Source organism: Protomyctophum bolini, assembly GCF_963924005.1.
Source record: "Protomyctophum bolini genome assembly, chromosome: 13".
NCBI classification, from domain to species: Eukaryota; Metazoa; Chordata; class Actinopteri; order Myctophiformes; family Myctophidae; genus Protomyctophum; species Protomyctophum bolini.
This window is the reverse complement of record NC_137874.1, coordinates 7741042-7766079: the sequence shown is the minus strand read 5'-3', so window position 1 is coordinate 7766079 and position 25038 is coordinate 7741042. Positions and strand designations below refer to the sequence as shown.

General features: G+C 44.8%; 2 protein-coding genes across 2 annotated transcripts in view; one reads left to right on the top strand and one right to left on the bottom strand.

The window, feature by feature from the left end:
* The window catches only part of LOC308327279 (uncharacterized protein), a 551554-nt gene that overhangs the window by 378499 nt on the left and 148017 nt on the right, over positions 1–25038 (top strand). The window lies entirely within an intron of this gene.
* The window catches only part of LOC308327501 (FRAS1-related extracellular matrix protein 2-like), a gene marked incomplete at its 3' end in the record, with an annotated part of 149269 nt that overhangs the window by 18730 nt on the left and 105501 nt on the right, over positions 1–25038 (bottom strand). Inside the window, exons 12-17 of the mRNA XM_080781023.1 lie at positions 23400–23564; positions 19929–20111; positions 14467–14597; positions 13277–13435; positions 7210–7513; positions 1030–1161 (exon numbers count right to left, since the gene is read on the bottom strand). Of these exons, the coding sequence (XP_080637149.1) occupies positions 1030–1161; positions 7210–7513; positions 13277–13435; positions 14467–14597; positions 19929–20111; positions 23400–23564 (1074 nt within the window). The remainder of the gene's footprint in view (positions 1–1029; positions 1162–7209; positions 7514–13276; positions 13436–14466; positions 14598–19928; positions 20112–23399; positions 23565–25038) is intronic.

Here is a 25038-nt window from a genome sequence, read left to right as displayed (position 1 = left end):
GATTCTAAAAAAAATTCTTCTACATCCTGACAGTTTTCCATTCTGACCTGAGATCAGATTCTAAAAATGTCTTCTATGTCAGTCGCTCTTCGATTTTTCAAAAATAGCAGACCTACAAGCTCGTAGCGTGCCACTCGGTGGCGCGCTATGAGCTTGTAGATCTGCTATCTTTCAATAGCTAAAGCATAACGTGATGCCAACACCAAAATGAGTTCCCGTTCATAATGGGTTAAGTAACCACACGTTTCTGCCACCGTTCGATGCACGATACGAGGTGTGTTGTGAGCTTGTAGTTTGGCTATTTTCACAATATTTATCTGTGATACCGAGTGAATCTAAATGTAATGCCTCAACTCCTACAAGGTGCTTATGGGGGGGGGGGTCCCTATATAACCCTGACTCCACCAGATTGAGTTCACAATTAAAAGTTCCCTCCTCCTACCTTGATCTGGTCTCTCTCTCTCTCAAGCAGAAACGAGGAACCAGAAGCAGCGGGGAAACAAAAATCTGACATCTCCTTAATCATTTCGAGTTTTTGCACATTTGCGCTGTCATCAGTGTCCCCGTTGATCCCGCCTCTATAGCGGCCGCATATCGCTCCGATCAGCACTTGATCGGAAGTGCAATCGCCTCTGGCCCCCCGAGAGAGTCCAGAGATTGGGAAGAGCAGGAGGAGGAACTCGCTGCTCTCCCGCGGCCATCTGGCGGAGTCAGGTTAGGTATATAGGGATCGGTCCCGCATAAGTTCATTTTTTTTGGGGCGGTCGTGGCCTGTAAAGCTTGGCAATCGCCTCGTCCGTGCGCGGCGGTGCCAGTGTGTACTCACCGTCCATGTGTGGCATGGTGACAGTGAGCTTGATGAGGTTGGTACTCACCGTCCATGTGTGGCATGGTGACCGTGAGCTTGATGAGGTTGGTACTCACCGTCCATGTGTGGCATGGTGACCGTGAGCTTGATGAGGTTGGGGGTGTGTACTCACCGTCCATGTGTGGCATGGTGACCGTGAGCTTGATGAGGTTGGTACTCACCGTCCATGTGTGGCATGGTGACCGTGAGCTTGATGAGGTTGGGGTGCTTGGGGTCGTCCGCTCCGGTGTAGCGTAGCTTGGCGGAGAACGGCTCCGCTCCCACCGTCCCCATCTTGCGAGGCTGACACATCCCTGCGGGCCGGCGACACAGACAGACACAGAGACAAGGGGGGGCTGAAGTCGAGTGGACCGCGGGTCGATAAACCGAGAAAACAGCTCTGCCTAAACAGAAGCTCAAAAAGGTAGAGAACGGAAGTTATACAGGAGCGCTGCTAACTGGTACCCCTCAAAGGTCGAAAACAGAAGTTACAGGAGCGCTGCTAACTGGTACCCCTCAAAGAACGGAAGTTACAGGAGCGCTGCTAACTGGTACCCCTCAAAGAACAGAAGTTACAGGAGCGCTGCTAACTGGTACCCCTCAAAGAACGGAAGTTACAGGAGCGCTGCTAACTGGTACCCCTCAAAGGTAGAGAACAGAAGTTACAGGAGCGCTGCTAACTGGTACCCCTCAAAGAACAGAAGTTACAGGAGCGCTGCTAACTGGTACCCCTCAAAGGTAGAAAACAGAAGTTACAGGAGCGCTGCTAACTGGTACCCCTCAAAGAACGGAAGTTACAGGAGCGCTGCTAACTGGTACCCCTCAAAGAACGGAAGTTACAGGAGCGCTGCTAACTGGTACCCCTCAAAGAACGGAAGTTACAGGAGCGCTGCTAACTGGTACCCCTCAAAGAACGGAAGTTACAGGAGCGCTGCTAACTGGTACCCCTCAAAGAACAGAAGTTACAGGAGCGCTGCTAACTGGTACCCCTCAAAGAACAGAAGTTACAGGAGCGCTGCTAACTGGTACCCCTCAAAGAACAGAAGTTACAGGAGCGCTGCTAACTGGTACCCCTCAAAGAACGGAAGTTACAGGAGCGCTGCTAACTGGTACCCCTCAAAGAACAGAAGTTACAGGAGCGCTGCTAACTGGTACCCCTCAAAGAACAGAAGTTACAGGAGCGCTGCTAACTGGTACCCCTCAAAGAACAGAAGTTACAGGAGCGCTGCTAACTGGTACCCCTCAAAGAACAGAAGTTACAGGAGCGCTGCTAACTGGTACCCCTCAAAGCTGATGGAAGGCACAAGCCGACGTTGTTGGCGTATATTAACTGTCTCCAGCTCAAATGCAATAAAGGCCTTTTTACTTATCAAATCCACCTCGAGTGCCCTGGCCCTGGATTGTTCACGACATTTTGACATCATTTTCCAACTCTTGGAGAAGCTAAAGCTAGTTTTGAAGTGGACTTAAGACTTATTTGGTTATGGGGATAACGTACTTATTTTCTGTTTGCTGCTGAATACTGTATGTCAATTTGTATATTGATCTACTTTTGTTGTTGTATTGCTGTTCAATTGTTTATCTGCTTTTCAAACTCCAATATTCTTGCCACGCTGCCGTTGTAAATGAACATTTAAGAAATGCGAGGGAAAACATTCTTGTTTAAATTAATTAAAAAAAAATACATCTATTACAAGCTTAATTGACAATTATGGCACTGAATATTGATTAAAAAAACAGTTTTATTTTATTGTACGATTCTATGGTCTATGATTAGGTCTGCATCCTTAACAATGTAAACACAGACGCCTGATTACAACTATAGCCGAGGCTACTTATATCTGTGATTGTCTTAATTGTTGATGTGTGTAATCTCGACAGCATTGCAAATGCTCTTTTAGGGAATAAAGAAAGATTCCAATTGTACATAAACAACAGCGTAGAATCACACTTAACCCATTTTGACCTGAGATCAGATTCTAAAAATGTCTTCTACATCCTGACAGTTTTCATTCTGACCTGAGATCAGATTCTAAAAATGTCTTCTACATCCTGACAGTCTTCTGAAAAAGCCATGTTTCTGCGTCAGTCGTTCTTCGATTTTTCAAAAATAGCAGACCTACAAGCTCGTAGATCTGCTGTTTTTCAATAGCTAAAGCGTAACATAATGCAAAACACCAAAAGGGGTTCCCGCCCAAAATGGGTTAATTGAACAATCAGATTAGACTAGAATTCAACAAAGCTGTGTGATACTTGAAACTCTTACGCTACAAGCTTGCGTTTGAATTAGTGTAAAGTTCAATATGTGTATATATTATTTATAGAACCCACAGAGACACATAACTGTTTTTTTTTTGTATCTTCAAAAATTGACACGTGAGCTTGTAGATCGGTTATCTGTGCTACCTTTGCAGCAGGACATTAATTCACAAAAACACATCAAATATGGATGAGAAAACGAGGTTGTGCATCAGCTCAATGGTTTTCAGTGCAGCGCTAGACCCCAAACTCCAATATGCATCAAAAGGTAGGAATTTTAACATCAAGTGAATTCAAGTCATGAATAATGTGATGAAGGCTCATAGCCGAACCGCGTTTTTGGTGTGTGCCAATAAAGAAATTGGAAATGTGTGTACTTTGTCCGTCGTATATTTTACATTTTTGGATGTGCTAAAGTTTTAGGGATTTTTTTATTTATTCCTACTTTTTGACATCAAATATGGACTTACAAACAAAACAAAACACAACGTTGCTGCCGGGGCAGAAACCAAAACTCGGCACGAAGCAATGCGTTTTTTGAGCTATATTTTTTAATTATTATTATTTTTTTAACATATGAGGTTTCCACCCGACAGAGACGATAATCTGAGGCCACATGGTTCTCAGCAGGAAATCGATGGATTGGGCAGTCCGGGGAAGGGAATGAACCATTACCCCAAGTGAGGGAGTTTAAAGAATCTTGTCTTGTTCACGAGTGAGGGGAGGACGGAGAAGGAGATCAGCCACAGAATCGGAGCAGCAGGGGGCGGTATATTGCAGTCGCTGTACCGCTCACTGTTGTGACGAAAAGAGAGCTGAGCCAGAAGGCAAGGCTCTCTGTCTATACCGAGCATTTCTTCGTTCCTGTACACTCTCACCTATACGTTCACGAAGTGTGCATCATGACCGAAAGAATGAGGTCGCGAATACAGGTGGCCGGAATGAGTTTTCTTTGACGGGGGTGGCTGGCATCTCTCTTTAGAGAGAGGGTGAGAAGTTCAGTCACGCGAGAGAGACTCGGAGTAGAGTCGCTCGCTTCTTCGCTTGGAAAGGAGCCAGCTTACTGTATAGGTGGTTCGGGGCATCTGGTTAGGATGCCTCTCTGGCAAAACTGGGTTTGAAATAGTTTGAATAGTGAGTCGCTTAGCAACAGCAGCAAAGTACCTGCAGCTATGCTGCCGACAAGCCCTGTAAGACCCAGCGTTGCTTTTCGGTAACATTTTTATTTTAATGAATTACTTAATTATTATTATTATTCTTTTCTGTTCTTTCTTCACCTAAAGCGTCATTATTGATGTTCATTACAATGCCATTGCAATGCCATTGGTCATGATATGTGCATATAAATACCCCCCACAGAGGCTGACATTCACACAAATTAAGAATTTCTGGACTCTTTTGGACCATTTTGAACAATGTTTAACCTATGACATTTGACCTTTAACCCTAATAAAAGTAATATATGTTATCATTAGAATGTCTAGAACATGTTTTGTTCATTATTGTGAAAGATATGCCCCAAATGTAAATTATTAATTTATTATACTATTATATCATTATTATATAAATGTGCATAAAACTTTCATCAAACTTATTATTATTATTATTATTATTATTATTTTTAACATAATTTCCTCTGCAAAGTCACAGTAGTACAAAGCAGTAGTAAGGTTGAAATCTCTTTTATGCAAATAGAAATATATCCGGGTCTTACAGGGTTAATATATACTAGTTATAGATACTATATTTATCAGCACTATATTACAAAGCATTTCATCACAACATCCCAAAGGTGAAGGTCCCTGCTACTGTACACACTCGTACACATTATCGGCGGTGCACTCACTCACAATAATAATGACCTTCAGGTGCTTTTACTTAACCCATTCTGTACGGGAACCCGTTTTGGTGTCAGCATCATGTTATGCTTCAGCTATTGAAAAATAGCAGATCTACAAGCTCATATCGCGCCACCGAGTGGCGCGATACGAGCTTGTAGGTCTGCTATTTTTTGAAAAATTCGAAGAACGACTGACATTTTTAGAATCTGATCTCAGGTCAGAATGGGTTAATCAGACCAAGTGTGTGTCCAGTGGAAACCTCGTATGAATCTGATCTCAGGTCAGAATGGGTTAAAAAGGCACGGAAGCTGAACAATCGACGTGCACTTTTCAGCACAAAGCCTTCAGCTTCAGTAAGTGTTTGTTCTGAAACGCGTGCATACAGTATACAGTACAATGATTGTTTGCATCCCGTTGCCAATTAAAATAGGTACACCTGAAGGACATTGTTCCGTGAGTGCTGCCGACTTGAAAGTGGTCTTTGTAGAAAGACCGCTATGAGAAAGTAGTCAGAGTTGTGCTCGCTCCTCATCCTGTTGAATGTACTTTACTTACACACCGTATACATTCAGTACTGTACATATACAGTACACACATGCTACCCTGTGCCGTCTCTGATACACTCAATACTTGCGTATAGCAGTCTAAAACAGCCATTGTTCCAGTTCATTGTTTCTGTGTCTCAGTAGCATTGCAGAAGAAAAGGAAAAGGAAATGAATAAAACACGGTCAAACACTTGGAGCGCGTCTAGTTGTGGACAACAACAACAAAGGATATCAATTTCATTTAGAAAGTGCATTCTTTGTCGTGTCTCTTTGAGATCAGACCACCACAGGTCCTATTCAAGCTTACACGGTGGAGCACAGTGCCAAGGTACTCTGGTGCTGTCGGGCAGATCAACCTCTTATCTCCATATTTCGAGTAATTCAACTTCACTTAGTCATGCCACAGCGTCACACAAAAGCATATAGGAAATACCAGATCAACTGAGCACTACTTGAATCCTGTTCAGTTTTGGAGATATGAGGTTTCCGCCCCGACAGAGACAACTTGTAATGTGAAACCCATTGTATTATTGGCTCCTCATTGATACAAAGCAGGATTAGAGGATTGCAGCTCTCTCTCTCTCTAAAATCAATACACATTTTCTTTGTTCCATTATGATACTGGCCGCCGCTCTTCATTGGCCGCTTGTCAAATAACTGAGTTTAGGGGGTTTTTTTAGGGTCTCATTATTAATTACTTCATGGCTTGGCTGGCTGGCTAGCTGGCTGGCTGGCTGGCTGGCACGCACGCACGCACGCACGTCTCACACAAACACATCGTTTCAGTTTACTAACCACTTCAGCCATATATACATTTCAGCCATTTGAAAATAGCCAATCTACAAGCTAAACAAAACAAAAAAATAAGCGACGCGTCTTTTACGCAATGCAACGCATTCAAAAGATCTGTACACGTTTGAAAACGAATGAAATTGTGAAATGACATCCTACAAAATGAGTGCTTTCCGCTTTTGGTACCTTTAAGCAGCCTACCAAAAGTATATTTTAATGTTGATATATTGATATTTTCATACCAATACTTTTGTACTTTTACTCAAGTAAATTTTGAATTCCGGACTTTTGAGTACGTTTTCCACCACTGTGTGTGTCTAAAATTACCTTTTTGTCGTACTTCAAAACATCAATCATTCATCAAATGTAAAGGCCCTTAGTTGTGGAATTCTCTAGATGCATCAAGTCCTCATTATCCTTGCCAGTATTCAAGAAACATCTAAAGCAATAATCTTATTTCTTCCTCGCTGTAGTTTACGCGATTTAGTGTGTGTTATCTTTTCTTTTGTGTTTTTGTTGTTGTATCGTTTATTCCCCTTTTTGTGCATTCTCTGTGTTTTTATTTCTTTATTGCACAGCTGCTCCCATTGTCAACTTGTAGTCTTTTTTTGTATTGTACTTTTGTATTGTACTTTTAATCTGTTTAATCAACGACCTCTTCCATACAGGAAAGGATTCCAAATAAGCCAGCTGGCTTCTTCCTTTCCTTGAACAGTATTCTTGTTCATACATAGCCCAGCCCAGCCCAGCTCAGCTCATCTCTGCTCAGCTTACCTTGGAATAAACTAAAATAATAAAAAAACATCTATCCACCCTCCTCCTCCTCCTCCTCCTCCTCCTCCTCCTCCTCCTCCTCCTCCTCCTCCTCCTCCCCCTCCCCCTCCTCCCCCTCCCCCTCCCCCTCCTCCTCCCCCTCCTCCTCACCTTCCTCCAGGCTGATGCTAACGATGGGGCTGCTGAGCTCCAGCCCCTCGTCTCGGTTGGTGTTGACGGCCCGGGCGGCACACTGCACCCGGGAGCCGGCGTGGAAGTAGACCGAGTCCAGGGTGATGATCTTGGAGGAGGTGAAGAAGGTGTCCGTGTCCACCTCCCTCATGGGGCTGGTGACGCCGTCGGGCCCCGCCGGCGCGCTGATCAGCCAGCGGTAGCGCGTCAGCGTGTTGTTGATGTGCTCGCTCACGCAGATGGAGCCCGTCTTGTCGTAGTCCGGGTACTTGGAGTTACAGGCCTGGGACGGACGGACGGACGGACACAGAAGAACACAACGGGTTAGTTACAGGCCTGGGACGGACGGACGGACACAGAAGAACACAACGGGTTAGTTACAGGCCTGGGACGGACGGACGGACACAGAAGAACACAACGGGTTAGTTACAGGCCTGGGACGGACGGACGGACGGACACAGAAGAACACAACGAGTTAGTTACAGGCTTGGGAAGGACGGACGGACACAGACAAAACACAACGGCTTAAGGTTATTCTAGTTAACAACTAAAATTGAAAGAAAGTCTAAAAAAAACCTAAATAATAAATAATAATTGAAAAATAACATCGTTATCTTATGCTCTGCTCTTGGGTTTGTTGATATCAGCGCTGTGTCATATCACATGAGCAGAGCCACACCGCCATACTACATTAATTAATTAATTCATTCGTTCATTCATTCATTCATTCATGTATGTTACAAGCTTAAGTTTAACTGGTGAAGCTTGGTCAATTATGGCAGAGGTTCCCAAACTTGCCATTTCCCAAATAGCCATTGACTCTGGCTGGCTTTGAAACGGCTTAACAGAAATGGGAAAAATGTACCCTTACAAGTCTGGAGTGAAAAAAAAAGAAAGAAAATGTTGGCATATCATCACAGACAGACAGACAGACAGACAGACAGACCGGTAAGTGTTTGTGAAGACGGGTGTGTAAACAGGTGCTGCACAGCGTCACGCTATGCAGCACTCAGCTCTGACAACATTTCATCTCACTGGACACCTTCTACTGACCTGACACGCACGCACGCACACACACACACACACACACACACACACACACACACACACACCATGTCAGTGTGCTGTGCTTTGGGGACTACAGAAGCTATTACATGTGAGTAAAGACATAGGGGCCATTGGGAGTAGTATAAAGACGTTGGGCCTGCAACCTGATTGGCCGTGTGATGTGTGTCCTGAGAAGGACACACACTGGTCTCTGATTGGCCATTTGATGTGTCTCCTGAGAAGGACACACATGGTCACAGCGTCCAGTCCAGGTTTTTCTACGTGCAGAGAATGGGGCAAACTTTTGGTGGAAACCCAGAAAATAGCCGATCTTTCCGAGCTCACCATTTTCCCATCACTCAATCAAGATTCAAGATACAACAATTGCAGATGCAATTCTCGCGAGGCCGACAGGGCTATACCGACTGCACGGCCGTACAGAGTCGTTTCTGTATATACACACGAGTGACGCGAAGATCGAGTATTGTGGACTTCATTCCCGACGTGCATCCGGCAATTGTCGAGCATCTGTCAATGTACAGTAATATATAGGCCTACGATATTGGCCGTGTCCAAGGGAGGGAGGGAGGGAGCCGGGAGGGGGAGGTGATATTTGTCACTGGGCTGGGGGCGGCATTATGTCAGCGGGGAGTGTTGGGTGGGAGGAGTAGAAATGGCTGTGGGGAGGAATCAATTCACCACAGTCACACACCCATTCTGACCTGAGATCAGATTCTAAAAAAATGTCTTCTATACATCCTGACAGTTTTCCATTCTGACCTGAGATCAGATTCTAAAAAAAATGTCTTCTACGTCAGTCGCTCTTCGATTTTTCAAAAATAGCAGACCTACAAGCTCGCGCTACGAGCTTGTACATTCTTTACATACGAGCACATACGAGCTTGTTACATTCTGTTGTGATTTTAAAATATTATTCTGTCCCATTCTATTGTCGTATTGTTCTACTGTGTTCTCGTCCGTGCCATTACACTTGCGTGCAGGTGTGGGATGGACGAGGGGACGCCACGTGCATTCAAGCATGCAGTCACACCTGGCCTGTCTGAGCTGGGTGTGACTGCACTGCACTGCGCGCACGCACGCACTGCACGCACGTGTTGTGCGTCTGTCAAATTGATGCACACCGATAAATCACACTCCCCACACACACTCTCTGTCGTGACAGCATCGGCTCTGGCTTGTATACCGCCTTACCGCTCTCTCTCTACAATAACTGTGTGTTTCTATTAGCCCCATATTGTGCCCTCTCGGTCCCTATACTGGTCCCTATAATTATTGCACAGCTGCTCCCTTTGTCAATTTGTAGTCTTTTTCTATTGTACTTTTGTATCGTAAATTTAATCTGTAGCTGTGAGACGAGGTCACGCACGGTTACCACCATCCCTCGGCGTTTCAGAAACCGCCGCATGGTTTCCACTATAGGAACATTGCTTGGCCTTTTCTGCACATCGCATCCAAAAAAAAAGCATAAAAGGTCCGATAACTGTGTGTGACCTCATCTCGGGAGCTACAGAATGAGCGCGGGCAGGGACACCAAAGGGCACATTTGTGTCCCTGACTGTGGGAGGAAGAGGAGGCTGCTACATGGTAGCCTGGCTGGTATTTGAGTCTGGAGATGCTGTGTATGGATCTTGCTTCTTTTTGTGCCAACGGATGATTCGGTCTGGCTTATTAGCCAGGCTAGGTACATGTGACATGGGAGAGATGAGAGATGCACTGTACAGACAGTACAGTAGATGCTGCCATGAGAGAGGCTATCTCTCTATCTCTCTCTTTCTCTCGATCAGTGGTGAAAGGTTACTAAGTAAGTACATTTACCTAAGTACTGCACTCAAGTACAGTTTGGAGGTATTGTTTTTACTTTTACTGCAGTTATTTCCTATTTTCATCACGTCTCAAGAAAGAGTTAAATATTGTACTTTTACTTTTACTCCACTACATCTATTTGAAAAGTTACTAGTTTGTAGATTTGGATTATTACAAAACATACAGTAACCACTTCAGCCCTATGTACATTTCAGCCATTTGAAAATAGCAGATCTACAAGCTGAAATCGGACATATAACGAGTATACTTTTACTTGTGGAACTTTGAGTACATTTTGATGGCAATTTTGCACTTTTATTTTTTATCCATTAATTTAACCGCCAGCAGTTTTCAGAGAAACCCTTATTTTTGGAAGGATCCACCGGAACGCGGGAAATGGAAGATCTACGGAATTCTAAATATACTTGTATATATATTTATATAAATGTACTTAAAGAAACCAAAAGAAAGTAGTCATTGTGCAGAATGTCCCATTTTGTAGATTGGCTATATTTAAAATTAAAAAAGTAACTAAATCTAGTAACTAGTAACTAAAGTTTTGTAGTGGAGTAAAAAGTGCAAATATTTGGATCTGAGATGTAGCGGAGTAGAAGTAAAAAAAGGTATAGGAAATTGCAGATACTCAAGTAAAGCACAAATACCTCAAGTGCAGCACTTTAGTAAAATGTGTTCACGTGAGGTTTCCACCAGTGATTGCGGGCTGTGAGCTGAGGGGAGACAAGGACACAGCGCGGCAGGCAGGCAGGCAGGCAGGCAGGCAGGCAGGCACCAGCATGTGATCCATTCGCTGCGGGTGTTAATCAATAAACTATCTGTATTTGATTCCCTCAATCATCCACCGTCTCTCCATTAGATTACATTCCATTAGATTGGATTATATAGGCTGGGAGAGATCCCCTGCAGGCTTCATGGGGTGAACGGAGGTGTACCCAAGCCGCATGCCAACACAATATACAACCTTTAGAACAAAAGGTCCTGAAAGCAGTGTGCCGCCTTCCGTCCAACACGATATACTGAAGCATAATATACCTTCCATCATCAAAGCAAAGTATATACGCAAGCACCAACTCCAGTCCAAGTCTAGGTCCGGTCAAAATGTTACTCCACTACGAGTGAAAGTCGTTCTGTCATACACTATCTGTATTGTTAATTGTATAAGAGATCATACTACAGCTCATAAAGCATAGCAGATCCACAAGCTCGAAAACGAGACGCGAATAAGCGACAGATTTTGAGCTTGTGGATAATTCTACATAATGCTACATAAACGTTGAATACAGACTCAAGAGAGCAGACGCAAGAGAAGACGAGGGTGCTGGCAGACACACCTCATCACAAGTTGGCCTCACCACCCATGAAGGGAAAACAAAAGTCCTCAAGGTCAACACGACACACCCAGTGACGCTGCATGGAGGGAAGTAAAAGCCTTCACATACTGAGGCAGTGTCGTGGAATCGGCAAAGCAACTCAAGCCACTCGGTGGCGCGCTATGAGCTTGTAGATCTGCTATTTAAGCAATATTACACGAGAGGGTGTGGGGTTAACGTGATTATTGCCACGACAGTGATGCGGTCAGGAACGAGACGGAGTCAAGTTCCGCAAGCATCACTGAAGTGGCAATAATCACGTTAACCCACACCCTCGAGTGTAATATTGCAATTATACCACAGTTACCCTTAAAACTATTAAAATCGCTGAAAGAATATATTTTTTTAATGACAGATGTAGTCACTACGACCACAAGCTTCCCAAGAAACTAGCTAGCCTAGCCACCGAGTTTGCTAGCGCTCTGGGAGAACAGAGCAGCTGAATTCTTTGTTTTGATTAGGTGGTGAACAGTGCTGGTTTAACCCACGGCTAGAAGGCTGTTTCAACCAATCAGATTGCTTCCTCGAAACGACCTGTGGTAGAATTTTCAATAGCTTAAAGCATAACATAATGCTAACACTAAAAGGGGTTCCCGCCCCAAAATGGGTTAAAACCATTTGGAGCTCTAAACAAATCAGCCAGCCAGCAGAACAAAGCTCATGAGCCTCTTCAGCTCAAACGTCAAGCCAGTGCTATTGTGTACGGATCAGAGACTGAGACTGACATGGAAACAGCTGGAAAAGAAGGCCCAGGATATGGAGGACTCTGGCGGACTGTGCCTGTATAGTCAACGGCCATCTGTTGCATCTGCCCGTGTGAAAGCAGCATAACGTTTTTTTTCCCCCCCACAAATCTTTATTTAACAGTCAATTTGAAACGTATAACGTTTGTTGGACGCTATACGTCACTACTTGGGTCTAAAAATAGCTACACTATACAGAAAACGCTACTTGGTTCAAAAGTTCAAAAAGTAGCTAGCTACTGCCCAACACTGCATATATGTGTTCACGGCGCCTATAGGCGGGTGAACACGGACATTGCTGGTTGCAGGAGTGGTTGCACCACTCAAAAATAGCAGATCTACAAGCTCATAGCGCGCCACCGAGTGGCGCGCTACGAGCTTGTAGGTCTGCTATTTTTTTTAAATCGAAGAACGACTGACGTAGAAACATAGCTTTTTCAGAAAACTGCCAGGATGTAGAAGAATTTTTTTTTAGAATCTGATCTCAGGTCAAAATGGGTTAAAGGAGCACTTTGTAAGTATTCAAAAGTACATGGTGTGTGCGTGTGTGTTCAGTTTTCCCTCCCTTCCGTTGTGACTGAGTTTGTGTTGTTCTAGTCTAGTCGTCCTTGTTTCGTTCTTTGTTTTTTTGCGCCTGTCTCTTTCTTTTCTCTTTCTTCGTGCCGCCGGGCGGGCCAGTGTAATAACTGGACGGAACTGAACCTATATGAACTTGTGAACCTATATGAACGTATCACAGCTTAACCCATTCTGCGCGGGAACCCCTTTTGGTCTTTTAAGCATTGTTATGTTATAATGTGGCGCACATCTTTGAATATACAGTATATTCTTTCAGAGCAAACGGGGGACCCAGGCAGGGGGGGTCCCTGGAACAACATATTTTCAGATGGTGGTCGGCGGCCAAATTCAGATCATTTCGGGAAAACTGTTTGAAAAAAAAAGCTGGATTTAGAAATCGGCAGACGACAGACAGACAGACAGACAGACAGACAGACAGACAGACAGACAGACAGACAGACAGACAGACAGGTCAGACAGACTCACGGTGACACAGATGACGGGGTAGCCGGCGGGCGGGTGCAGGTTGTCGGGGGTGCGGGACACGTCGTCGTAGTGCAGCAGAGAGACCACGTGGGGCGGCGAGGGGAAGGTGACGTCCGCCATGCTGTTGGTCTCCTCGATGTACACGATGGCCTTGGTCACCTGACCACAGCACAGGACAAAAAGGTACTATGTTTACCCAGGGTATAACTGGACTATAAGCTCAAGAACTTGTTTACAGCCAGGCCCTGCTCATAGAACAAGGGGTTCAATGCCTTGTCCAAGGGGCACTTCAGCGGTGGTAATTTTAACGTGCCGGTCCGGGGATACGAACTATAGCGACCTTTCCGATATCAAGACCACTCCGCAAACCGTTCGGCCACCGCTGCTCCTATAAGGACAACGGTCAGGGGGAAACGGAAGGCTCACAGTGTTCATTTTGTCGACTACTGCTATGACGAATAAAAAAATAAAAGCCGAGCTATGGTGGCTAAAATTAAGACTGTTATAATTGACAGTTTTGTCGACAAATACAGTCTAGACAAAAATGATATGGAGGGACTGGTGGAGAAGAGATCCGGAGATACAGTTTTCTTATATCGCATCAAATAAGAACTGTGTTCCACAAATTAACAATGATCCCCGGCTGTTTGACTCATGGAAATGAAGAATAAAACGATATCGAGAAAACACTAATGTTACCAGACTATCGCTAAGATCCCGTGACCCAGGGGATCGACGAGCGACGTCAGGACTTCGGTACTCGTCGTATAGCGAACGAATAGCCTGGAACTAACCTATGCTTTCTATGGCATATAGGCAGCTCCCGGCAGGATCCGCCGGCAGAAACTGTGCGCAGCTGCTGGACATGATACTAATTAATTAGAGCGACAGAGAGAGAGAGAGAGAGAGAGGAGCGTGTGTGTGTGTACATGTGTGCGTGTGTGCGTCAATTTAACAAAGGTGCAGACGATCAGAAATCAGCAGAGAGTGATCGACGTTTGTGCTACTCTATGCCGTATTGAAGTGGACTCGGACCCAGACTTTTTTTTCTCCCTGGAAATAAAAATGTCTGGGTTTCCGAGGCTAGCGAACGAATAACCTTGTTGTTGAATAGCTCCACATATAATCACTGTTATAGACGGTGCGTTTCCACAAGGTGGTATAAGGAGGAGGTGTGGTGCTCCTCTGACCTGCGTTTCAGCCACCATGTTCTCGTCGGGCTTCAGGTGCACGGTGAAGGCCTCCCTCATCTCCCTGACTCCATCGTACAACACATCCACCTCCACCACGTGTTCCCTGTCGCCCTGCTTGAACACAACATCTACACGCACGCACGCACGCACGCACGCACGCACACACACACACACACACACACACACACACACACACACACACACACACACACACACACACACACACACACACACACACACACACACACACACACACACACACACACACACACACACACACACACACACACACATTTTAATTCCACATTTATAAAACTTTTTTTACTCTAAGAGACTGCCTATAATGGAGGAGATTGAGCAGTATTTTTAAAGCTGCTTTGCTTCACGCGCACGCACGGCACGCGCACACGCACACGTGAGCGCAAGCATCAGCAAGAAAACTAATATACATTCTTGTATTGATTTATATAAAAGCATATACCGGTACAATATAATAATCTTCCAGACAGCCAACTGTGATTCCAGGATCATGCATTATGCATTCATATTTCTGATTGCTCAGGGACTTTGTCTTTAATTGTGTGGAGTATGTGGAGAGAGGCGCAGTGGGGGGGGGAATATTAATGGCTTTTGGCTGCAAGTGAAAAATATCTCTTCCTAACGATCTACAGTATATATGTACTTTATGAAACTATAACCAAACCCAAAAATCAAACATTTGGCATTCTGATGGCTAAGAACCCAATTAGTGCGCGTATAACTTTGTGATCCTTTGTGTTCATTTCACTGTGTATAAATCAAACCAAATAAGACCCTTAAGGGTCCAGGGGGACATGGGGGGGTGGGGGGGGGGAGTCTAGCGCACAACACAGATGAGGACAGATCTCTGGCACTCTCAGGAGAGAAACCTTTGCTCTCAAGGCCAACTGAACCAATGTTGAGCTGACCGCGGACTACAGGAGTCCTCCGTGACCTTCACTGACTCCCAGTCATGTACGGTACACACAGAATGGATTTCAAGATGCTGACCACCACCGACAAGGCTCTCAACGACCAGGCTCCACCCACCGCGCTACCTCTCTGAACTCCTCCAACACCAAGCCCCATGACCCCCCCCTCCCGCTCCCTCAGTCTCTGGTGATGCCAACCGCCCTGGACGTCCCAAACCAAACCTGAGGGGCGACGGGGCCTTTCTCAGTGGCCGCCCATCCCCATGCATGGAACTCACTCCCCGGCTCACGTCAAACCTGCCTTTTCAGACTTCAGCATTCCTTACCTATAATCCTATATATAATCCCCATTTTCTTCATTTCTATAGTTTTCAACCTTTTAAACGATAGTGTAAAAGCGTCTTCGAGAGCTATATATGAATTGCGTGCATGTATTATTATAGGAGGGGGAGAAGGCGCCCTATCTGCATCAATGGCGTTGCAGTGCAGAGGAGAGACAAGTTTGATTCCAAACTCCTCACTCCTCTGCGCACACACATCGCTCTCCGCTGAGCCAATCGTCATCAAGGACACTCACTACCCTAACCCAGCCACAAGCTGTTCTGGAGGTGACCGCGCCTGCAGCAAAAGTGTACACTTAATAATGTGTTCTAGTGTCTTATTGTCTCCACCAGGATGAAGGCCTGGTGGAGAGAGTATGTTTTGCACTCCTTCCGTCCGTGTGTCCGTCCGTGTCCGTCTGTGTGTGTGTGTGTGTGTGTGTGTGTGTGTGTGTGTGTGTCCGTCCATCCGTCCGTGTGTCCGGTACCAGCTAATCTACGGCACCGTTGGCCCGATCCATGCCAAGCTTTGCACACACACACACACACACACACACACACACACACACACACTCCCTAGATGCCAACGATGAACCTCTGCCCCACATTTTCCAGAACGGCCTGTTATATAGTGCCACCAGGAGACCGGCACATTTTTTTGCTATTACTCCTCCAGATATTGTCCAAAAAGCATATTCCGTCCTAATTGGCTGCTTTCAAAGTTTGCAGGACTGGCCCGTTTTGAACGAAAAGCCTCAAATCATGAATGCAGCGTGCAATTTGACATGACGTCTTTCACAGACTTTCCTACTATAGGCTGAGGGATATATCGGGGGGGGGGAAATGCCTCAAATCATCAGAAGAAATGGCACCCTTTTCCACATTGGCCTATTATAGCGCCACCATAGGAGGCCACTTTATCTATAGTTTGGTTAGTCTGCCTGAAAAGTAACAGTAGCAGTTTTGGACAAAATGAGGTTTCCACCCGAGAGAGACAATATACAGTAAACCGTCCATCCATGAGCCATTCCAAACTTGGCTGCAGGGCACTGGACTTGACTAATCAGTTGATTAGTTTCATACAGCACGCACCAGGACCAGGCTTCAATGTTATTTAGCTCCCCTGATGGGCTATAGTATAGAAATGTAAAAAAAAAAAGAAAAGAAAAAAAAGATCCAAAATGATTCTGAGAGTGCAGGCCTTCTTTTTTTCCCAACCTTTACTCAATATTAAAATAATCTCAAACAAAGTTAAAGCCGGCTGGGCCCAGAGAACACTAAGTATTGATCGTCTGGAATGTGGATAACGAGTCGGGTTCCTATATATATATATATCCCATCTCTGACTATATTTTTAAATTAGTTTCTTAGGGTATAAAGAGGTGTTTCTCTTTGTACCGCAGGGCTGCCCTCGTGGGGCTTCAGAAAGACAGCCGTGCATGGGGAAATATTGTGCAAAGTGACAAGTGACCAACAGCATATGACTTAACCCATTTAGACCTGACGTCTTCTAAAACCTGACAGTTTTCTGAAAATATGTTTCTATATCAGTGGTGCTCAATATTTCATGTCAAGGACACCCCACACATTATCTGTATTTGGCCACCGACACCCACCATCTGAAAATACGTTGTTCCAGCAGGGAACCCCCTCCCGCAAGAAGCGAAGATTTGAGTTTTAAAAACGTTCCCTCTGAAAGAATACACATTCAAAGATTTGCGCCATGTTGTCGCGATTTTTGAGTGGTGCAACCACTCCAAGGAACAGCAATGTCCGTGTTCCCCCCGTGTTCACCTATGTGTTCACCTGCAATGTGTTCATTAATGAGCACCATAATGAGTACCAGTAGGTGGCGCTGTTGTGCCAGAAACAGAGAGAGGGATAGTGCTGCACTGTTGCCTGCTAATGAGAGAGAGAGAGGTGGGGGGAGGGGGGGATTGCACCACTCAGTTCACACGGGTGTGATTTTTCCAAAAATAGCAGACCTACATACAAGCTCGTAGCGCCGCACTATGAGCTTGTAGATCTGCTATTTTTGAGTGGTGCCAACCACTCCAAGGAACAGCAATGTCCCTATGTCCTAACCTATGTGACTGTCACAATGTTTAGAGTACCAGTAGGGGCAGAAATGGCACTGTTGTGCTAGAAACAGAGAGAGAGAGAGATAGTGTTGCACTGTTGCCTGCTAATATGAGAGAGAGAGAGAGAGAGAGATATCTGCTAAATCCCCCACACAGCAACCTGGGCGCGTTCCTGTGGGGTCTGGAAGTTCCGCGGACCCACACATGGAGTTGCACCACTCAGTTCACGCGGGTGTGATGCTAAAGCATAACATAACAACCAGCTCAGTGGCCTTGTGGTTAGAGTGTCCGCCCTGAGACTGGGAGGTCGGGGTTCAATCCCCGGCCGGGTCATACCAAAGACTCTAAAAATGGGACCCAATGCCTCCCTGCTTGACACTCAGCATCAAGGGTTGGATTGGGGGGGTAAGTCCCTGCGACATACTAGCGTCATGTCCAGGGGGTGTACTTTGTACATCAAGCTGCCTCACGCTACAGAAACAGGAGATAGGCTCCTGCCCCCCTATGGGCCTCATGGCTCGGCAAGGCTACTTACTTACTTACTTACTTACTTATAACATAATGCTTGAAACACCAAAAGGGGTTAAAACCACTGGGAAATATGTATTATAGTGGTGGCTGCAGGTGCAGGGGGGCGGGCCAACCATCATTACAACCCGAGCGCTCGCATACATTAATTTATATTTCACACCTTGATTGAGCGGGAGGTGAATTCAGATCAGAGACAGCTGCTCGTTGAGCTGTCTCTCCCCACTGACAGAGCGGTGGTGTGTGGAGAATATTCAAACTCAATTAAAAACTACATGAAACCTCCCTCGGACTATTGCTTAAATTACCTTTCTCCTCTTCTGGGCTGGAATTAAAAATCAATGACCCACCCCCCCGCCGCTCCCCCACCCCCCCCCCCCCCCCGTTCTCTCTTCTCTTTACCATTTCCATAAATTGTGGACGCTCCTTTAAGGCAGGTTCGTTTCAGGAGAAAACACTTTCTCCAAAAAGCTAATCCTACGTTGAGCTGCCAGACACACACACAAGGAGGAGACACAATAATAAGAGGGATGCCTTGGGGCTATGGTTATCTCTAAAAAAAAAAGGCTTTTGCATCGTGTTTTCTGTTCTCTGCCATTGCTAATGCTATGGGGAAATTGTTGCAGAGAAATAGGTTTTCTGACTCCATCTCTCTTTCTCGGTGACCTCCATGAACCTATACGTTTTGTGCCAAAGTCAGGGCATGTCCATATTTGGGCACAATTATGCACCATCCATCGCCCGCCTGTCGGCCACAACTTGACTTTATATAGGCCTAGTATACAGGTATATACTGTAGGTATAAATATTCATGCTATTTTCAGTGCATGACACCAATGCATGATGAAACAAACAAGCTTTACTGTACTGTACTGCATATTTGTACTACACATTTTAGATTTGTATGAAACAAAAACTTTACAGATTGAAAGAGGATAATCCAAGCTTTTCGTTACATGTCGGTGAGTTTGACGTTGTCTAAAGAGGACGAGACGCGAAGACTGTATTGCCCAAATGTGTGCATGTACAACTTGGACCTGGACTCAACTGCGCATGTTTCTTTCCTTCCATTGAGCACCATGGAGCAACATGGCGTACGGTCTTCGCATCTCGTACTCTTTAGACAGTCCTTGATGGGATATAGTTAGCACCTTGCTGGCAAGATGGCAGCCGTGTGCAACTGTGCATAAGGTCAATGCAACAAGCTGTATGGGGTAAATGGTGCATATAGTGCCGTTATCCAAGGCGCTTTACAATGATTGTGTGATTACATTCACCCATTCCCCTCCACACTCATACAAGCCCGGGATCGAACCAAGTGGCCGCTCTACCTCCTGAGCCACTGTCATTGTAGTCCTCCTACTATAAAACTACATGTACCTTGGGATATGTAGTCCTCCTGCTATAAAACTACATGTACCTTGGGATATGTAGTCCTCCTGCTATAAAACTACATGTACCTTGGGATATGTAGTCCTCCTGCTATAAAACTACATGTACCTTGGGATACGTAGTCCTCCTGCTATAAAACGACATGTACCTTGGGACATGTAGTCCTCCCACTATAAAACGACATGTACCTTGGGATATGGGGTAGTAGTCCTCCCCCGATATGGCGGAGCCGTCCTTGGTGTGGACGCGCACCACGGACAGCTTGGAGGTGTCTCCCAGACGCACCACGGGGATCCTCACCGTGGCCAGGGCGCCCGCCTCCTTGGGCTCGCTCACGCTGAACTTGGTCTCCGCAAAACGGATGATGGATTCTAAAGTGTGGGGAGAGAGAGAGAGAGAGTTTCAAATGTTTTTTATTTGAGTGAATTACGTGACAACTAGGGCTGTCACCAGTGTGACATTTTACATACTAAGAAATGACTGCGATTACCGATTTAATTGTGTTTCTGTCGCTGAACACTGGAACATTATGGATAGAAATTACATTTCTCTTTGACTTATGGGCTTTAGGGTTGCACAGGGTGGAATGACATTTGACAAATAACCTAAATATACAAAGAAATTAGAAAAAAAGAAGGACGAAGAAAGGCACAACAGTTTTCTCAGTGCTTCAGGTTGTAGCTGCAACAATGAAAGCGCTTTCTCCCCACATTTTTTGCACGCAAAATATAAAACAAATATCATATACTATGTATACGTGAGAATGGAATAATACAAAATAATACTGAACCAAATTATCTTAACTCTACCCTTTGCAGAAATATCTCTAAAAGTCCCTCCTCCCACGCAGAGACAGAGAGAGCAGATTTGTCAGACCATTAGGTACAGTATCGTTCAATTATGAAATTAAAATGTTGTCACTTTGAGAAATGACCCCCCCCCCCCCCCCCCGTCCTTTAGCGCCCACCCACCCACCCTGTGCAGCGTTCTCTTGTCTCCCACATCCATCCATCTCCATCCTTCCATTTATTCATAAAGGAGAGTGGCTCTTTTGCATTTTTTCTTCTATATTGAGACAGAATAGGAAAGCTGAACCTCATCTGCTGATCTACGAGCTTGCTATTTTTTCCCCCCAGAAGTTTGGTGTAGATTAAGGAAAAAGGATGGATGGGACCAGGTAGGCCATAGTGGTTAACTTAGCTCTCTGCGAGTGTACAAATGGAACCAATTTGCAAGGACCCTTCCTGACAGGGATTTCATGGAGGCCAGGGCGGCCGTATATAGAGGCTTATTCGCCCCCTCGGTTTGCCCTTATTGCCCTGCAGATAATTGATATGCCCTCGAGGCCACAGTGGCCGTGATGCACCTCTACTTCTTTCCTGGCACTACCAGTGGTGGGAAAAGTACTCCCATTTTTTACTTAACCCATTCTGACCTGAGATCAGATTCATACGAGGTTTCCTCTGGACACACACTGGTCTGATTAACCCATTCTGACCTGAGATCAGATTCTAAAAAATGTCAGTCGTTCTTCGATTTAAAAAAAATAGCAGACCTACAAGCTCGTAGCGCGCCACTCGGTGGCGCGCTATGAGCTTGTAGATCTGCTATTTTTCAATAGCTAAAGCATAACATGATGCTAACACCAAAATGGGTTCCCGTTCAGAATGGGTTAACCCATTTTGACCTGAGATCAGATTAAAAAAAATGTCTTCCACATCCTGACAGTTTCCTGAAAAAGCTATGGTTCTATGTCAGTCGTTCTTCGATTCTTCAAAAATAGCAGACCTACAAGCTCTGAGCTATGAGCTTGTAGATCTGCTATTTTTCAATAGCTAAAGCATAACATAATGCTAACACCAAAAGGGGTTCCCGCCCCAAAATGCGTTAAGTAAAAGTATCAATACTGCATTGTAGAAATACTTCAGAATTCAAAATGTACTTGAGTAAAAGCACAAAGGTATTGGTATCAACATGTACTTAACCCATTCAGACCGGGAACCCATTATGGTGTTCAGCATCATGTTATGCTTTAGCTATTGAAAAATAGCAGATCTACAAGCTCATAGCGCGCCACCGAGTGGCGCGCTACGAGCTTGTAGGTCTGCTATTTTTGAAAAAAATCGAAGAACGACTGACATTTCTAGAATCTGATCTCAGGTCAGAATGGGTTAATCAGACCAGTGTGTGTCCAGTGGAAACCTCGTATGAAGCTGATCTCAGGTCAGAATGGGTTAAGTATGCACTTCGTTACAGTACTTTCCACCACCGCTGGTCACCAGCCAGTATGTATTTTGAATCCATAACTCCCCCTGACTCCCCACCCCCAACATCATGAGCAGGTGTCTCTCGTTAGGCTGAGCATTTCCACTAAATTATTCTGTGAACTAAACTTTGGTGTTCATTCTGCCCTGATGAAGACCAGCGTATAGGCCGAAACATGTTGGGAGTTTTTATACAATAAAGTTTAGTTCTTCTCAAGAGTTTCTATAATTATCAGTAGATCTACCACAGGTCGTTTCGAGGGAAGCAATCTGATTGGTTGAAACTATACCCTTCTAGCCGTGGGTTAAACCAGCACCGTTCACCACCTAATCAAAACAAAGAATTCAGCTGCTCTGTTCTCCCAGAGCGCTAGCAAACTCGGTGGCTATAGGCTAGCTAGTTTCTTGGGACATTTGTGGTCGTAGTGACTACATCTGTCATTAAAAAATATATATTCTTTCAGCGATTTTCTTAGTTTCAAGGGTAACTGTTGTAGAATTGCAATATTACACTCGAGGGTGTGGGTTAACGTGATTATTGCCACTTCAGTGATGCTTGCGGAACTCGACTTCGTCTCGTTCCTGACTGCATCCCTGTCGTGGCAATATTCACGTTAACCCCACACCCTCTCGTGTAATATTGCTTAATTAGTCCTTACCCGTTCGAATATATGAACACCACATTATGTACGTCATATTATCGATGTATGTAGTTTGAGGTGTAATCAGTCTGGTGTCAGAAGCACTATAGTTGCCCGTCGGGCAAGTAGCACAGCTGGTGGCCATGGCTACGATCACACACGACGCCCTCGGAAATATAGGCCCGCAGCCAGGCCCTCCCACTGATTCTGCCCGCCAATTACAATGTCAAGTCACCCCTGGGATCATGTGTAAGTAATTACACGTGATTTTTATCCCCCAAAAATCATGTTTTTTCGCAACAAATGTTAAAAAGAAATGAAACATTTGTTGCAAAAACATGATTTTGAATCCATTCTGACCTGAGATCAGATTCTAAAAAATCTTCTACGTACATCCTGACAGTTTTATGAAAAAGCGATTTTTCAGAAAACTGAAAACGATTTTTCTAAAATAGCAGACCTACAAGCTCGTAGCGCGCCACCGAGTGGCGCGCTACGAGCTTGTAGGTCTGCTATTTTTCAATAGCTAAAGCATGAAATAATACTAACACCAAAATGGCTTACTTTTTAAGACTTATCTGGACGGTGGTCTATATACTGTACTTACTGTCTGCAGTGTCCGTTATCTGGACGGTGGTCTACTCTATACTGTACTTACTGTCTGCAGTGTCCGTTATCTGGACGGTGGTCTATATACTGTACTTACTGTCTGTAGTGTCCGTTATCTGGACGGTGGTCTATATACTGTACTTACTGTCTGCAGTGTCCGTTATCTTGACCGTGGTCTCCTTCAGAGCGCCCACCGACGCCCCGTATGGCGAGTCGCTCTTGGCGTCGCCCAGGACCAGCCGAAGCTCCTCCCCTTCCTCGAACAGCGTGTCATCAACCAGCGACACCGCGCACGGCTTCTCCGCCTCGCCTGCAGGGCGACAACAGAGGACAGAGGATACTGATACTCGAGTGTGGAAAGTGCAAAATACTCTCAAACAAAGTACCTTTATTATTATTATTATCAATGTATTTACATTGCATAGATATCGGCAGTTGCCTTTTTAATTTAATAAAGGCGTTCCTCTTTTTTTTTTTACTTTGTGTGGCCGGATCCTTCTCTTTGTATCTACCGGTATGTCTTGATCCCGTTTTTGATCTGTGTGAGCACCTTTTTTTTATCATTATCACATTGTGCTGTCTCCATTGAGCACCTGGTTAGTTCCTCTTTTTTCTTTTTTTAAATATATTTTTTTATCCCATTATTTTGTAACCCATTTTTCACCCCTGTGTCAATCATCTAATGTTGATCCTGGGCTCTACACACCCTCCACCAACCTAGTCCCCATATATGGGAGACATGGGGAGAGCAACGGACTTGAACTCATGCTTCCTTCATGCCCGAGTGTCCAAGTTGCTCCTTTTACACCTGACAGGGGGGAGTTTCCCTGGTTGGACGTATAGCGCGTGGAAGGAACACGTTATTCCAACCAGTTCCTTTCCCCTCCATCAGGCGCCCCGGCTGGCCAGGGGGAGGCAGTTTAGTGACCAGGATTACTGCATGTTTTTTGTGAGGGTATACCTACCCTAAGGGACACGGGGAGAACATGCAAACTCCTCTTTTTTCTATTGCACTATTACATTTGAAACAAATCTCAACGTGCTACAAAATGAAAATAATTAATTAAAAAAGTGTAAAAACAATCAGTGCAAAAAAACTGTGCAGTGCTCGGCAGTGTTGATTTTGTGTCGACTAAATACTATGACGAAAAATGTTCGTCGACTACCTTTTTTCACTGACGAAAACTAAATAGAAACTAAATGAAAACTAAGCTATGGTGAATAAAACTTTGACTAAATACATTGACAATTTCGTCAACAAATACAAACTAGACTTAAAATGTTAGGGACTAGTGGACAAGAGATCCGCAGTATAGGTCATTGTACACTTTGTTGCATGCTGAAAATAGCAGATCTACGAGCATGTAGATATATGTATGATATTTAGTCAACTAAAACTAGACTAGCAACCAAAACATTCCAGGTGACTAAAATGTGACTAAAACTAAATGAAAACTATTTAAGTATGAACATGCTATCTTGAAAGCATGGACAGACATGCATGGTTATCTTCAGTCAGATAACCTTTTTGCTTTACTTCACGATACCTTCTACTCCCCAGAGGGCAAATATTGCACTTTTATTTACACCACTGCATTTTATTTAAGGGCTTTAATAACTAACTAGATTTTGATATATCATTATTATATAATAATTGATTACATTTGGAATAAATGGGCAATATAAGGGGCACGGTGGCACAGTCGGTAGTGCTGTCGCCTCACAGTCACAGCTAGAAGGTCCTGGGTTTGATTCGGGGACGCTGTGCAAGGCGCTGGGGGCGT